Raw genomic sequence first — 18,101 nt, forward strand, 5'->3', positions numbered from 1 at the left:
GATGACGTCAATGGCGATTTATAAGCGACTTGTAAGCCACTGCCTATTTATAAATTATCTTTTGTGCGATTTTTTGGCGATTTATAACGCAAACGAACGACTTGAACGCCATCGATGCATCGGGTGTTGATCACAGAACTCTTCTGTGGTGTTGATCATCATCACATGTACATGTGTTGCATTCGACAGCATCCATCAAATACAAAGTTCATGAGAAGTGAGAAATGAAAGTAATCTGGTGTGTTTGTAAGTAAGCTGAAGTTTTTTTTATTATTTGTAATGTCACGCTGTCGCACATACAGTACAAAATCAACGGCGATTTCGTGGTTTAGGCCCCCACTCGCTGAAAGTGAGAGCGCACGCATTCCTTTTATTTACAATTTGTGCCGCGTACTCTACTACTGGATTGTTGTCCCATACATAAACATCTGTGTTGCCTATAGTTAGCGTTCTAATCTTTCAACATGCGTACCGCTGCACGGTGGTTCTAGACCTAACTGTATTGTATTATCAACTATTCTTCGTGAAGCATGGCTAACGCAAAGTCAATTAGAGGTGGATTGAAGGGTACCGATTGAAGTCCCCATTGCGTACACTGTATTGTATAGCGATAGTGTGTTAGTGTTACGTGTGCGAGGTGAATGAGGGCGGCCCATCCAAGCAAGGCCTAAACCACGATTTTAAGCCAAATCAACACGTTCATTATTATAAATAGCCTAGATAGTATTTCTACTTCACATTAAAGTTATAGGCCTGCCGAAGAAAGACTAAGGCTGAACACTTTTCAAAAAAGAAAAAAAAAAGAAGAGAGAAGATGAAGACATACATGTAGTCTACTCCAATCATACAGAACACCGAACATGCAGAACATGGCAGAATATTCAAAAACATTGTCATTGACAATTCAAAACCTGAGATTGAGAACTATTTTGAACTTGCCACTCGCACTCGTGAGTCGTGGTTATCATAGAACAAGAGGCCATTCCATGAAACTAGCCAAAGCAAGGAGTCGCCTGGACATCAGGAAAAAACAAAACTTGTATAGCCAAAGAGAATCATAGGCCTAGTAAACGAGTGGAACAATTAAGCTTCCATAATCAGCTGTTGACGCCCCCACACTCATTAACGTCAAGAAGCAACTATCCCACTTGGGTTTTTACATGGGCCCCATGGGACCCCCTTAACCCTGCCACACCGTGCTACATTTAGTGTTTATAGATGATATCATATCGCCAAGAACGACTACAATGTACATGTAGGTGTGGCCTTCAATAAAATTCAAGGTAAAAATTTGTGTTACGTCGTAGCTGTAGCCGCTCTGCACCACTTGCAGAGTTTACCTCCCTCGCGAAGGCTAGGGCCAGGCTTGGGAAAGAGTTGCGTACACGCGTATTTTCTTCAGCATTGCTGCAGATAGTACTTTTAAATGGATTTTTGGGTACCTTCAAACTATCTCCAGCTTATTTAGGGGGCATAAATGATACGAGTTCCAAATATTCTTCAGGTTAAAAAAATAAGTTTAACTTCACAGAAAAAAATGTCAATTCAGAAATTAAAATACTTAATTAGGGGGCCCAAAATAGATGCTTGTTGGTAGGGAGGACAGTGAAATCTGGTTATTTTGAAATCATATCTATCAGTACACAAAAATGTCCTATTGAACAATTTTCTAGTTTTTGTCAAATTTGAAATGGGATATGAAGGACCTTAAAAAAACCCATATGGAAGTGGTATCACATGAAAGCTTGAAGTATGGGATCATTTTCTGATCATTTATTTTAATGCTAGTCTTGTTCTAGAGAGTGCGATTTTGCAGCAGAATTTTTAAATGTAATTTTTAAGTTAAAAGATTGTAACTTTACCAAGTTTTTTATCGATGTAGCTGATCCATTGACTTTCTCTAGGCAGGAGCTATCCAGTGATACCAAACTTGTCTGGTTTTTATAAAAGAATCCAAGCAATTACTGTTGGCTTTTTGCTTCCCTGCCACCCTGTTGGCTATACATTGGCATAATAAAAACTTTTTAAAATGTCCAGGAATACACCATTTCGAATCAAAAACATTATAGGTATGAATACAAAAAAGGAATTTTTTTAATGAGTTCTTTATGTGGGAGCCTTCTCTGCTGCTCAAAAATGTTAAATGGATATTCAAGTCCCTTCAAACTCATCCCTCTCATCCACACTATGTTCTAATCATCCCCACATTAGAATTTCACTTTGAACTTAGGAATATATCGGGGCGGCTCCCACAAAAGGAATCTGTGCTGTTGCTGTATTATTCTTTACCAGAATCTGGTTACTCTTAAAAAATACCCTATAGAACAATGTGTCCACATCCGCCTATAATCGCAGTTTTACTGTTTCCAATAATATCAAGTTTCAAGTCAATAGATGAAAGGATGCATTTCCTTTGGGCAGCATTTACAATGCTCATGTACACATTTGCAAATATCCAATCATTTCAAATTTGAAGTCAATAGGTGAGAGGGTGCATTTCCCTTAGGTAATGCATCCTCTCACCTCCAAACAACCAGGAACATAGGCATCCCCATGTTTCCAATTTTCATATATTGTCGAAAAGAAACATTCCCACATTCTGTAAAAGTTTTAACTACATCATAGCAAGTTTCACTCTACCTCAAAGTCCACTGCAGCATTCATCTTGTGCACTCATGACATATTCATTTGAATCCAATACCTCAATTTAAATTCAATTTGTTCAATTTTATAACTTTTTTTTTGCATGATTCTGGCATACAACTCGTCAATTGCCCTGGAGAAGGGCTTTGCCTAATGCGTTATTCACACAAAAAAAAGTACTTTTTTTTTTAGATAATCACATTTTTGATGTTCGAATGTCTCTGTAAAATGGAGTTCTTAATCTTCTGGGCTAGAAATTTATCTCCATTTAGTCAATATTGTTGTACACTGTTCTTCAGAATTTGAATCAATAATCTTATGATAGTTTCTACGCTACACTCACTTTTATGCTAAGACCTTTCTGCCAGGAACATTTACCTAAGCTAAGGCCCTTCTGCAGGGCAACCGACGAACTGTGCATGTCTCATGTAAAGTGCTCATTCAGAGCATACATTTTTTTTTTTTAGACAACATAAAGAAATGACAGCATCTATGACCACCAAAGACAGGAGATTTCTCACTGGCATTTGATTATTTAAAACTCATTTCCACAAGGGATATATTATTACCTTTCACTTTCTAGCAATATCAGGATGGAACTTCACTAATGCAATTCAACTGTCTGTACCTTTGGCCCAATAATCATTCTCATGAAATTTCATAGTCATTTAAATGCCCACTCAACTCAAAATTATTGTGCCGCAATTGAGCCAAGAGCCAAGACGCAAACTAATGAGGTGTACTCAAAGCACTTTGTTGGAAACTTGAAAGCATATCTTCTTACCAGTCCACCAATCTACTCTCTGCTATACCAATACCCAACCCTAGTTCCGACATCTCTGGATGACGTCATAGATATGTTACTGTCATGAAAACCTTATTGTGGCTAGATATTGTTATGAGACATGTTGACTGAAAATGTCATGTCATTCCGTGATGTCATTGTTGAGATATTGACGACACAAAATGTGGCAGAAAGAAAGAAGAATAAAAAAAAGAGAAATTTTGACAATCACAATAGGTGATACGCTGATAGCGTATCACCTAATAAAGAGAGATTTTGACAATCACAATAGGTGATACGCTGATAGCGTATCACCTAATAAAGAGAGATTTTGACAATCACAATAGGTGATACGCTGATAGCGTATCACCTAATAAACATTTGCTGTTGCTACTTCCAATCTATTACCACCACCACCACTACCAATACCATTACCACTAGTACTACTACTACTACTACTACTACTACTACTACTACTACTACTACTACTACTACTACTACAACTACTACTACTACTACTACTACTACTACTACTACTACTACTACTGTTACTATACTACTACTATAACTACTACTACTACAACTACTACTGCTACTACAACTACTACTACTACTACTACTACTACTACTACTACTACTATTACTACTACTTCTACTGCTACTACTACTACTACTACTGTTACTACTACTTCTACTGCTACTACTACTACTACTTCTACTACTACTACTACTACTACATTAGTAGTGGTATTATTGTCACATTTTAAGATTTGCAAATGGAAAAAAAGAAAAATCGATCACCACCCAGTGTAAGTTCATTATTTATACCTCGAGTTTAAATTGTAAGTTGCCCTAAATCAGACACACTAAATAATAAATAATAAGGTCTTATTTACCCATGGTAGCCTCTTCAGTGTTACCATACTGCTCTACCAGAGGGTCCTGCCATTATTATTACCCTAGCGTTGCCAGGTACCCATTTATACACCTGGGTAGAGTGGGACATGGTGGGTAAAAGCATCTTGTCCAAGGACGTAAGCACTGGGCGGGATTCGAACTCGGGTCCTCCGATCGGGAGTTCAAGTTCAAGTTCAAGTTCATATTTATTCGGTTTTTTTCCACAATATACAAACATAAATCTCACTTTCTTAAGTGACAAAAACAATGCATACAATTGTACAGAGAAGGCAACAATAATAGGAAAAAAAACTAACAGTGGCGATACATTGCAATAGGTGCTAAGATAACGAAAGTGAAATGGTTTTCAATATATGCATTGTGTGAAAAAGACGGAGGGACCCACTAAAAAGACAGAGCTTGTAGAGTGTGGGCCCCTCTTGTATTAGAATCCCGATGTAAAAATTGAATTGAAAACAGCAAAAAATCCGCACAAAAAGTTCGTCACAAAAAAAGTTTGGGAGCCCACTAAGAGACAGACGAACAAACAGTTATACATAAAACAACAACAAACAGAGTTATGAACATGCAACAGGACTGGGACAGCAACAAGACTACTAGTAGGAGGAAAAACAAGAAACAAACAGACTTGACGACACAAGAGGAAACAAGATTATAGCGTGATAAAGAGGTAACAGAATAGAAAGGAATATGCAACACAGACAACGATCCTCGGAGGTTTGAGGAAGAAAGAGAAGAAGAAAAAAAGAATATAGAACAAACCCTTCAACTGCGAAGTATAGACCGATTCAATTTCGATGACCTATTCACCTACCGCCGCTAGCGGCGCTATAACGGTCGCCATAACTGGGGGCCAACGGGGGGCTTCCAGCGAGCTAGCTACCCAGCGAGTTGCACTTGCAGCTCAGCAGCCTAGCGTACCCATCGCGCATAGTTAGCCGGGCGCAGCCGCTGCGCCGCGGCCCGCGACCGCTGGCGCCGCGCTAATATTGTGATTGTTTACTCACTGTGTGGAAAAGTCTTTCAGCGGCCTTTAATGCCTTTCTTTTGGACAAATTGAGTGATTCAGACATATTGATCTACTTTGAAAGCTTCAAAGGAAGGATCAGGAAAACACATTGTGCAGTTGTTGGGTGCACAAATAACAGAAAAAAAATGGAAATGGAAGCTGCACGGCAGAGTGTGAAATTCAGACACCGCTGACGCATGATATTATTGATAAATCAAGGCAAAATTAAAGACAATTAAGTGAAATACAACGGTATAAAAATGCACAGATTTCGAAACAAACTATGTCTACTAGATTCTCTATTTAACTAGGTTATCACTGCATATTCGTAAAATATGTTGTTCATCTTAGAAGACAAGTTTAGATCAAAGTTCTAATTTGATAATTCACCGATTTTTTTTTTTTGATTTTTTTTTTTTTTAATCCTTGGTGTCCTACTTGCCAAAGTTAGAATCCACTTCCTGGCTACACTTTATTATTATGACAAACATTTTACAGCCTACACTACAGCTAAATAAATGTTTCAAGATGCGTTAAATTCTTATATTGTTTTCACTTCTTCAATGTTCAGCACTGAATTGACCATAGGCCTATTCAATTCTGGCCTGGAACTCTGAATTTGACTTTTGATAAAGTGATACTTATAAATATTAAACCATGGATGGTGGCAAACATCTGTTTCATAATCATACTAAGAAAATATGATTTGAAAATCACTTTTGTAGATTACAATATTAGGCGTTAGCGTGATTTTATGCAAGGTTACTTAGACCTAAAACAGTAGAAATTTCGGTTGTAGACATCAGGCAACGTAGTCGTAACTTAAGTTTAGGCATATACGGCCTAGAAACGCCTAGATTTATATTCCGTTTGGTTTACTCAGTTAGGCTTGCCTGATGTTATCGACAACCGAAAATGATATAGGATGTAGGGTTCTAGAAGTCAATAGGTCTAGATCTAGGACTCTTGCCCAGATTTCTAGACAAGATCTAACGTTAGACAGATTCTACCCTGCTGGCCCGACACTCCCGAGCAAAGGCAAAAGCCTGCCCTAAAAAGGTTAAGTTAACTGATAGCTTGCAATATTGCGCCATATCTAGCTCAGGATTCTTATTCATTATTTGTACCTAATTATATCAGTTAACTTGCCAACAACCTAGGCTTATTACCAAGACGTCTGCCTGCGCCTAGCAATAATTCTCCCCAGCGGTTTTTATTCTCTTGCAAGTCTTAATGTGAACATACGGGGCTAACACGCGAGTACCCAAGTCATCGCCAGAAATAGAGTCTACAAACATTCACGGATCGTACCGATATTTACCTTGAAATTCAAGTTTTGGCTACAGCCGTATGTCATCTACCCATTCGCTCATAGTCGGTATAAGTTGTTTAATTTCATTTATTCTTGATTAGCTAGCGAAAAAAAAAAATGTAGACTCTAGTTGTCACAAATCCAGATGCGTCGATCGCTGCCAGCGCCAGAGATAGCTAGGTGGCCGGCTGGCGCCGGGTGGTAAAAGCACTGGCTGCCGCTGGCACCCTTGCCACGCACGCAGGGCGCTTGCCGACCCGGCCTGTTTGGCCCCCAGTTATGGCGTCGCCTTAAGAGGGCGCACTTCCATGAACAGTCGCTTGAATCGGTCTATAGGTTAAAAAAAAAATCTTATAATCAAGGCTTGAGCAATAGCTAGAATGATAAAGAAAACGGCAATGCCGATATTGCGGATGAGTAACAAAGTAAGCCTATTAACTAATCTGATTCCGCGAGTCGTCATTATAAGATTGTAAAAGAAAAGACTTTAATCTCCTTTTAAAGGAGTACATAGATGGAGCAGATTTTAAATCATGATTCAGGGAATTCCAATAATTTGGTCCAGTGTAAATAAGTGTATTCTTTGCTAAAATCGTTCGAAGAAGTGGTAAATGAAACTCGTTAGAACGCCGGGTGGGGTAATTATGGAATGATTGATTTTTTTTGAAACATAGAACTAAAGATAGGTGGGAGTAAATTGTTATCATACATATACATGAACTGACCTAAGTAAAATAAGAATAATTCGTTGATTTTTAATAGCTTATAACAGTCAAACAATGCATTTGTATGTGAACGTGTAGAAGAATTAGAAATAATACGGAGGGCTTTCTTTTGCAATAATAACACTCTATTCAGCAGTGTCTGATGAGTATTGCCCCAAGCTAAAATTCCGTAATTAAGGTAAGGGAGTATCAAAGAGGAGTATAACACTAATAGGGTCTTTTCAGGAATATAGAATTTCAGTCTATTCATAACACCTATATTGCGAGAAATAATTTTGCAGATATGATCAATATGTATTTTCCAAGAAAGTTTATTATCTACAAAAATACCAAGAAATTTAAAACATGACACATTTTCTAAATTACAATCATTCAGAACTATTTCTGAATTCAAAGAATCAACAGTATTGCTGAAAAGCATATATTTTGTTTTTTGAACATTCAAAGATAACTTGTTAGCTCTGACCCAGTTGGTTACTTTTTTCAATTCCGTATTAACTTGTTGAACAAGAACATCGATATCGTTATGGGCAAGAAAAACACTGGTATCATCAGCAAAATGTATAAAAGAAAGTAGCTCTGAAACAGAGGAGAAATCATTGATATAAATTATGAATAACAGCGGCCCTTGGAGAAGTCCAAGAATATACTAATTAAATGAGAATGGTTGTCGGTTGCATTACCAACTTTATCAATAAAATGAAGAACTGGGTGGATGGTACTGTGTCTCTCTCGAAAACCAAACTGGCAATTTGTGAATATTTTGTGCACATTAAAAAAATTAATAATTCTGGTGTATATTATTTTTTCTAAAACTTTCGACAATGAAGATAATAAAGAGATTGGACGATAATTGCTGACATCCAGATTATCACCTTTCTTAAATAGTGGAATTACTTTAGCCAATTTCATTTCATCAGGAAAAATACCATTAGAAATTGACAGATTAAAAATGTGGGCCAAGGGATCTGCAACTGAGGATATGACACCTTTAAGAATACAGTTATTTATATCATCATAACCGGAACTTCGTTTGTTTGTTAAAGAGGATACAATGTCGATAATCTCATGTCTATTTGTTGGAGTTAAAAAATATAGAATTTGGGTTATTCTGGCCTAAAAATTCAGTGAAATTCTGTTCTGTAGCCGGAAAACCATGAGCAAGCGTTTCACCTATTTTTGAAAAATAGGAATTAAAAATATTTGCAATATCAACAGGGTCATCAATTATTTCATCATCCCACTTTATTTCACCAATTTCTGCTTTTTTATTCGGAATATTCATAGCCTGTTTTAAAACTGTCCAGGTATTCTTAGTATCAGACTTGTATCTCAACAGCTGCTGAGAATAATACCTTTCCTTTTCCAAACGTAAAATCCTGGTTAATGTGTTTTTATATGATGTATATTTGTTCTTTGTTCGTTCAGTTTTTTCCATTTTGTATTTATAATACAATCGATTTTTTCTGTTTATTGAACGGAGAATTGATTTGGAAATCCATGGTAACCTAGGTGCATTTTTATAATTCATTTTACTTTTTTGCTTTGGAATAATAACCTCCAAAAGAAAATTAAACATTTCCATAAAATTATCAAAAGACTCATTAACATCATCACTTTCATACACTCGTGACCAATCAGCATTTTCAAGAGCAGCATCAAAACTGGCTAATTTTTCACATGAAATTTTGCGTATGAATAAAGGAGATGAAGGCTTTGCGTCATTGACTAAAGTTTTCAAAGTAAAGTGGGTCATGATTGGATAATGGTCGGTCACATCTGAAAGAACTATAAAGGATTCGGGAAGGGGTAAGATATTGCAAAACAAATTGTCAATTAAAGTAGCAGAGTGATCCGTGATGCGAGTCGGTTTGGAAATGAGTGGCAGAAAGGATGAAGACAAAAGTGTTTCGAGAAACTCGTTGGGGATATGATCATCTCCAGCTTTTAGCAAATCAATATTATAATCACCAAGAAGAAAACAATCCTTATTTCGAAAAACTGGGTTTTTTAACACGTCTGGAAGATAAGTCACAAAATCTAAAATATTTGAATTTGGAGGTCTGTATATTATGCCCAATAACACATTCCTACATCCTGGGATATAAATTTCTACAAAAAGAGATTCAACAGTGTTATCCATTCTAGAAATGTCGTTATGAACAATACATTTGTAAATACTTGATACGTAAAATGCCACACGGCCTCCACTTCTGTCCGATCTATTACTGACATGCATATTATATCCGTCAATTGCAAAGGAATCTTCCGTAGTGGAAGTCAACCAGGTTTCGCTAAGTCCAATGACAGAAAGTGATTGGCTAGCATCGGATTCTAATAAAAACTTTAACTCATCGAAATGCTTATTCAAACTTCTTATGTTTAAATGCAGCAAAGAAAATGTGTCTTTAGAGAAACTAGAATACATATCTTTACATTGATTTACTGTTACGTAATTACATGACATATTCAAATTTAAATCATTAGTAAAATCATAAGGCAGTTCATTTACCGCTGCATTAAGATTATTGGCAACTAAGTTGTCATAAGGAGTTGTTAGAGTAATTGGTGCCTCATCAACTGAGTCGGATTCGGATGTTGTGAGCCTATTACACAATTCAAAAAAAAAAATCATCATTTGGCACGGAATGAAAGGGGAGTCGGGAGTCTTATCCACTATGCCACTGCTCAATGCTGACCGGTCTGTCACTTTTAAAATGCACGTCCATCTCACAGCTTAAAAACAACGACAACAGTAGCTAAAAAAACAATGACGCAAAGGTCGAAAAGTGATGCGAATATTTAGACCTCTATTGACGTATTTCGTACAAATGGATGATTAGAATAATTGCAATGAAGTCATTGACTTTTGTGGCTTTTGATGTACCTTGCACCTTTTGACTAGTGCGGATGTGATTTCAACGACAGAAAGGAAATACAACGGTCGAAATTGTTTGCTGTATCAGTCTGCACTCGGTTAGGCCCTCTGCAGCCAGGTATACCAGATAACTGTTTTTTTGTTTATTTACCACCTCCAAAGTGATTAAAGATTTAAAGAATGATAATCAATCAAGACAGGAAGAGCGGAAGAAAACGAAATGGAGAGCAAATGAGGGAGAGGAGAGGGAGAGAGCGAAATAAGCAGTTAAACAGACAAAGCTAAAGAAAAGACAATCAAGATCAGGTCATCTTTCCCTCTTTGAAACTTACGCAAGATTATGACTGGAGCGCTTTTTAGTCAAAATAAGAATTGTGATTGTGCTTTCCCAATCAGAGTAATATTATTCCTCTTTCTACATATACCTAGGGAAAGTAGGTACATGTCAAACATCAGATAGAGCCCATCAAACTAACAGAACATAGTGATTCATCAATTGTTGATCGATATAATCTGCTTCCAGGTATAATATACTTTTTCACATCTACATACGAAGATATTATATCCCCTTCTTAATGTGCGACATATATTTCATAATGATATCAGAGTCAAAAGAAGGAAAAGGCAAAAATAAACAATGCCATTCAGATCTAAACGATGTGAATGGTACTTAAAAAAGGGGGTAAGAAATGCGACGGCAAGAGAGAAACGGCAGAAAAGAGAGAAAAATAGAAAGAAGGGAAAAGAGAGATATATCTTTTGAACAAACCTACCCCATGTACACACAATGATTTTACAGTGAAATGCACAGGATATGTTAGAAACAAGTAGATGACTTGATACTGAACGATATTTTTCAGTTCAACTCAACTCCATGTTTAGGTTGATATATCTCATATAAAGAACTGTGACAGTTCGTTCAAATATGAGAGAAAAAAGACCAAGCAGTCACACAAGCTTTTAATTCTACATGTACCATGACCTAGAGTACGCATCCCAGTTTAACATTATCTAAATTGTATGATGTAACGTCACCATCTTACATTGCTATTCCTTTAACTTGCAAACAAGTTTTTAAGTTGTTCTTGACAAATGAGTTCAAAACAAAGAAAGGGGCATGGAGTTATAGGTGCTGAGTTGTTGCCGAAAATCACTTTGGAACATTTCATTTATGAAAAAAAAAAGAGAGAAAAATAGGAGAGATAGGAAACGTTGTACGTCATTGCCATATCTAATAAGGAAACGAATATCGCTGTCCTCCTGAAAACATGCAGCGTTAAATTTGCTTAATTTTGTCCATTTTTCGATTTGAATAAGAAATTCTCTCTTCTCTGTGCTTGACGTATCAGTGACTTAATTTACATATCCAGAACATGAATTCTTTTGTTACTTGAAGCACATTCTTCCTATGTTGTACTCTGCCTTCTGTCGTAGACATGCCATGGAATGTTTTCTCTATTTTCATGTACAGATGTAAGTAACTGGTCCGTACGTTGCTTCACCCAGCCGTTACCTGGCAACAGGGTGAATACACCTGCAATAGTTTTGTATTTGTACATTGTATTATTGTACAGTGAACGAGGAGTCTTTCTATTTCTCTCTCTCTCCTATTCTTTCTCACCATCTTTCTTTATCGCTATCCCCTTCTTCTTTGTTTTTCTTTCTTAGCATCACCTGTTTACATGACCGTGTATGTTTTGTTGTGTGAAATAGTTTGTTTTTGTTGTAGTTAAGTAAGTCGATAGTTGGTTGAAACTGTTTATTTATTTCTTTGTGCATGAGGCCCCAATATTAAGCCCGGCTTACTGGGGACCCTCCTGTATGGTACCTTGACTTTTTTGTTGTTGTTGTTATGTCTCCCCTCTTTGTCACAATAATTTGCTTACCTTTCATGTGCAAAATCAGCCATGAATTAGTATTAACCATGTGCTTATTTCTGAAAGTAATCATAGTTGATTATATTGTACCATACAGAAACAATGTAATGAAATGAAATGAAATTAAATGACGTGACTCATTATGATACACTCATCTAGAATCGGAGTTGATTTCACACGATGTTGTAGGTTTGCCCCCTTTCGAACCGTTGAACATGATGGATGCCCATATCAACTTTTTGTGCTATTCTATAGTTTGTTTTGTTACGTATTGTTCTTCACCCGATTCGCTAAACAATGTATCAGTCGCTGCCTCACACTGCCGGATATGGTGTGGAATAAAACCGGAAGGACAACTCATTGGGAGTAACACCGGGTGATTTGGTACTGTCAGGCACCGATTGGGACGATTTTCAGCCCAAAGAGTATAAAAGTTGATCAAATTGTCTGTATTCTTCAGATTTCTCGGGTTCGTGCTTCCACGAGAGAAAACTCCAAAGCAACGACTAAAAAACTTGGCAAGAGACGGATTTCATCACCATGGGTTGGAAATCAACTTTGCTCATCCTTTTTCTCGCTGCACTTACTGTCGCAGGTAAGAATAATATCTTTGTTTCACATCAGTCCCCCTTTTTTTTTCTATCATGTGTTCTCTTTTGCCCATTCAAAGATTATGACATAATAGGTTAGATAAAAAGCGGATGACAGGGGGAAGTATTAAGCGATACTGAAATTCAAATGTTTAAATTTTGTATGTTTCATTCTCTGCCCAACAAATCTCTTTGACTATTGAGAATTGTCTAGCAAAAATAAAAAAGAATGCATCTATTTTACTTTATTTGTTTGGGTTAATCAAAATTTATATCACAAGAATATACAATAACCGTTTCTCTTCAAGCTGGATATTATCAAATGTTTTTGTAAGCAAATTAGATACTTTTAAATATTTTTGATTAAAAAAAAAGGTTGCCGTTGGTCTTCAGTCATACATCATTATCTCAACATCAAGTTTTATTAACATGAGGGGGATCCGTAAGGTGTGTCTTAATTGATGTCATCAGTAATTGTGTTCATTTTTCTTCAGTCGCAGCATTTTGTCCACTTTTTTGCGATATTTGTCCTAATACCATTCGTGATACATTGACAATGATACAATGAACATTTGAAACAAGGGTTTGCCTTGTGATTCGAATCGATTCTATTTTACTTTATTTCCATGAATGAAATGGAAATACATGATGCAAGGTGAAACATATATCACTTTCCCTGTAAAAAAAAAAAAATAAAAATAAAGGACAAATAAATAAGTACGATACAAAATATATTATGAACAATAGGGTAGAGAAAAAGGAAAAATGCACACTTTGCAAGAGTAACAAAGCAAATACGTATGGTTATTCTTGTTTCACAGTGTGTGCGCAGAACGGTCGTCGGGATCCAGACAATAGAAGAGGGCGGGGTCGCCCCTCTGACAGTCATGCTGGCCGTGGAGGACCCGGTGACAGCCAGACCGAGGCGAATCTAGAGCAGCATGGAGGCGGACGACGAGATAGTGGTCGTAGGAATGAGGGACGTTCTCGACCAGGAGAACAGTTCTCAGACGGCCAAGGGAGACAAGGCGTAGAGGGAGGTGAAGGAGATGAGTTTGGAGGACAAGGGGACTTCAGACGGAGAGGTGGTAAACCGTTCTTTGGACAGGGAGGAAGGCGAGAGGGAGGTCGACAAGGAGGACCGGATGGGGATATGTCACCGATGCCTTTTGGTGGTGGTAGGAGATCTGATAGAGCCAATGAAACTGATGGTGAAGAAAGTTATCCTGGTCGTCACCACGGAAGGCATCAGTCTCACCACCATCATCATCACCATCATCAACATCACCATGGAAGGCGCAATGAGAGTGAGGAATCTGAAGAAGGAGACAACAACGGTACCAGTATCTTCCCTTTCAGGTTCCGTCCCCATGGAAACCGCCGTCATCACCATGCAAAGTGCAATGAGAGCGAAGACTATGATGGGGAAGGAGACAACAATGACACTCGCATCGAGAATGCACCATTTGATAGACCATCTCTTCGTCGCCATCATCCCTGCAAACGTAATCGTACCGAAGAGGAAAACGTCTTCTCAGATCGAGGGGATCGTGGTGATCAATCTGGACGTGACGGTGGGCGACGTGAAGAAGGAGAAAATGGTCACCCCTTCCAACGTCCGGGCAAGGATGGTCGTCATGGTAACCGCGGCGGTCGTCCATTTGGTCGTCGAGGTGACAGGAAACCCGACAGCGATGACGATGATATGTTGACCACTATCCCAACACAGACTGAAGAAATAGAAATGGAAGCAGTCGTTACTGATTTCCCGGAAATCAATGACGGCTTCTTGGGGTGAGCAGGCTTTCCTCGTGTTTTCATGCCCCAAGGACTTGCCAAACATTAGAAGTTCGTTATCAATCCTTTTATCATTTTATAGAATATGACACGAATTCGGTCGCTCCAAATTCTGGGTCATGGATCTCGAGTAGCAATCACCTTCTGTCTCGACAAGCTGCCAAAATAACTATGTAGTCCAACTTCTCATATCTTTCGATTGCCGCACTCCGAACTTTTGATTATCTCCCATAAAACGTGTACCCGATTGTCTATAAAATGCTATTAACCCCATCTCATTTCATATTTATTCATATGATAAGTCGCTCATGTTTTTTTTTTTAAATACAATTTGAAATGGTCATGATTTGTCTTATTTACTGCTACTTTGGACAAGTGGGACCCGCAGTAAACACGTAAAAAATAAACTTCATAATTTATTATGTACCATATTGCAATACTTCCCTTACTGCCGCGTTGTTCCTTTGTTTTTATGTGCCTTTGATGGAACAGGTTGACAAAAGTAAGCGAAATTTACATTTGTTGACATGTGGTATATGGGTCTGTGTGTACATGATGTGTATGCGTTCGTAACGAGGAACTTCGATGCAATAGAAATAGACAAAGAAAAGAAGTACACACCCACTCATACATTATTATATATTATCATGTTATTATTTATGTATATATATATATATATATATTGAGAGAGAGAGAGAGAGAGAGAGAGAGAGAGAGAGAGATAGAGATAGAGAGAGAATATTACCATCATTTGTTTTTAGTTGCAGGGAACAACATAACGGCCTATCGAAAATTTTGAAATATTGGTATTTTTCTCCAAAACGGAGGTACAAAATGGCAATTATATTATAATACACATTGTTGACATAGTCATGACGTCACGACTATACTTACAATGCAGCACCAACAATTTACGGGGCCAAGTCAACTTCAAGTGATATTGTGTACATATGATTGTTATATAAATCCGCCATATACATTTTATATGGCGATATATTCTATTTTCAGGACACTAACGGAGACACGGCTACACTCATCATTATGATACGAAAACAAACTTTTATTAGCTTTACTCCATGTGGTATATACAGCACCGGACAGAAACATGACAGCATACAACACTAAGGTGTACGTAATATCACATCTTGCTCAGTAAAGGAGTGCCTATATAGTGCTGGCCTCAAACTGTCTTGGAATTGACCAAAGATGGACACACTATGAAAGAAACGTGCAAATGTGGCTCTGATTGTATATTCTGTCAATTGTTGGGACATCTTAAAGCCATCAATGACCGCCGATATGGATTTTTGTCATTCTTCCCATAATGATAAAACCACATTTTTGTGTAGCCTTCTAGCGTAGTTCGCACATTTTTGCTATACCTTCTGTAGGCATCGTCTTTGCTTCGGCTGTTGATTGCCTGTTCACCAAATTCGGGGCCACCTTTATGGGAAATTGAAAATTCCATATTCGTACTAATATGGTTATCTTGTGTCCATTTCAAAACAGTGTGACGTCACTTTATACACGTGTATGCCTTGGAGAATACACGTGCAGCATTTGAACAGAAGTGTTGTTGTTGTTTTTTAGATTTGTAGAGAAGCTCTCTACCGGGCGGGCAATTTGCTCCAAAAATATATTTATTCAAATATTCACTTAAATTCAATTATAAAAACCTACACTACTTCTAATTATTTACAAAAAAAAATATATAATTATATCTTTTGCTAATATTTACAAATGAGATATTTAAAGAAGAAGAAAGGGGACAGGTTTTAGGAAGATATGTCGCCTGCCTACTCCTGCACCGAAAAGCAGAGTTACACCATTCCCGTCGGCGACCGGGATGAAGACCTGCCCGCCGACGCCGGTGAAGACTCGGCCTTTCCCGGAGGCAGGCGCCTCTAGTTGTCTTATCGGCCTAGATGTTATATTATTATTAGCCTATAGAAGGCGGGGACATCTTGGAAGAGGAGGGATGATAGAAGAATAGCGGAAAGGGTGAAGACAGAACAGAGAAAACAGACAGCTCGGGGGTGAGGGTGCTGAACAGAAGTGTGGGTGTGTCTCCCCATTTATACTACAGATATAGTCTGGCTTCCCGGACCCTCTGATGTTCTTTCAGATGTTCTTTATGATAACTAATAGCTGGATGAGCGTTTATTTTCTCTAGTAAAGGCACACATTCATTTTTCTTTGAACTCATCCATTGTACTTGAAGATCCTGAAGTCATAGAACACTTGACTGGATTCAGAAAATCAATGTCAGCAATACAATTTTCATGTTTGAACATTGACTCAAGGTTTCAAGCAGTCTTTATTTTTCTCTCAAATAGTGTCTGTGATACATCAAATCAAATGCACAGTACGATGGCTCAATTAGATTTCCTAATGCTATTTGAACCTTGATGTCATGGGTTTCAATTTTGATGGCTTCTACTCATTCTCTCCTTTTCAACTCAAAGTTCACTCAAAACTTTTAACCTGTGAATATCCAAGAGTTTGTCTCAGCCGATGCCCAGTCATATCAAATCTACTTCATTGCTCCATGATAGCGAATCTGATCAAGGCTGCCCTTTTTGGTGGTAAAACCTAAAACTATAGTGTTTTATGTGATAATGGTGCTTCACTAAATTAGTGTTCAGATCTCTGCAGTTCCTCATTATTTGCAACAATCTTCCAACGGCTATCTATGATAGTGAACTGACTGAAAATCTTGCTATTCCGAAAGATTTTGTCCTGTCACAGAGGAATAAGAAGTTTTTTTTTTCCTTACGAAGATGGTGGTCATTCCGACCTTTTTTTTTTTTCAATTTCAATTCAATTAATTTATTTTCATTCTTCCTTTTTTCTTTCAACAAAAACATAACACAAGATAAATCAGGTATTACATCATAAACAAAAAGCATTTGCCTTTGCAATAAATAAATGATATCGATAGACATAAGAGCGCATACTGGTAAAAAAAAAAAGAATAATAATACAACGTCATGCTTCAGTTGGAAAAAAAAATGAAGAAAGAATAGAGAGGTCCACTAAAAAGCAAATCTTGTAGATTGTGAACCACTCATAAAACTTATGAATTACTTATTTACAAACACTTGTGACAAATATGATATACGACAAAACAGAAGAAACACAACACCCTTGAAACATGATGCATTTTGCTTTCTTTTTTGATGTACCTCCCACCTTTTCCCCTGAAACATAACGTTTGCATGGTAAATTCGGGAGACTTAGCAAAGTGTTTCGAATTTGTTTCGCCTAATACAATTGGTCATACAAGCTAAATTGCTTGCGTCTCTCAGGACCAATTTACCACTTCTTGGACCGCATCTGCCTTCTCTGTTGCTTGCGTTGCCTCCTCCAGGCGACAATATACTTCTTGAAGGCCATGCATGTTGGCATTCTGCAGATTCAGATCTGCTATAAGGCTGTCCTGTATCGATGTTTTATATACAGTAGCTTGGAGTCGGCAGCAGTTTATCGAGACAGAGAGGCATTAACTGAAAAGAGCAAGGTCCTTAGACGTTCTTTATGTCCTTGCAGGCAAGGCTAGTATACATTC

At 37.6% G+C, this 18,101-nt stretch overlaps 1 protein-coding gene across 1 annotated transcript; it reads left to right on the top strand.

Annotated features, from left to right (window-relative positions):
- Positions 1-12,630: 12,630 nt before the first annotated feature.
- On the top strand, positions 12,631-14,534 carry LOC140237789 (uncharacterized). Its single transcript, XM_072317725.1, has 2 exons — positions 12,631-12,741; positions 13,558-14,534. The coding sequence occupies exons 1-2, from the start codon at positions 12,687-12,689 to the stop codon at positions 14,532-14,534; spliced, it is 1,032 nt and encodes a 343-aa protein (XP_072173826.1). The 5' UTR covers positions 12,631-12,686.
- Positions 14,535-18,101: the final 3,567 nt, after the last annotated feature.

Source organism: Diadema setosum, chromosome 2 (genome assembly GCF_964275005.1).
Source record: "Diadema setosum chromosome 2, eeDiaSeto1, whole genome shotgun sequence".
NCBI classification, from domain to species: Eukaryota; Metazoa; Echinodermata; class Echinoidea; order Diadematoida; family Diadematidae; genus Diadema; species Diadema setosum.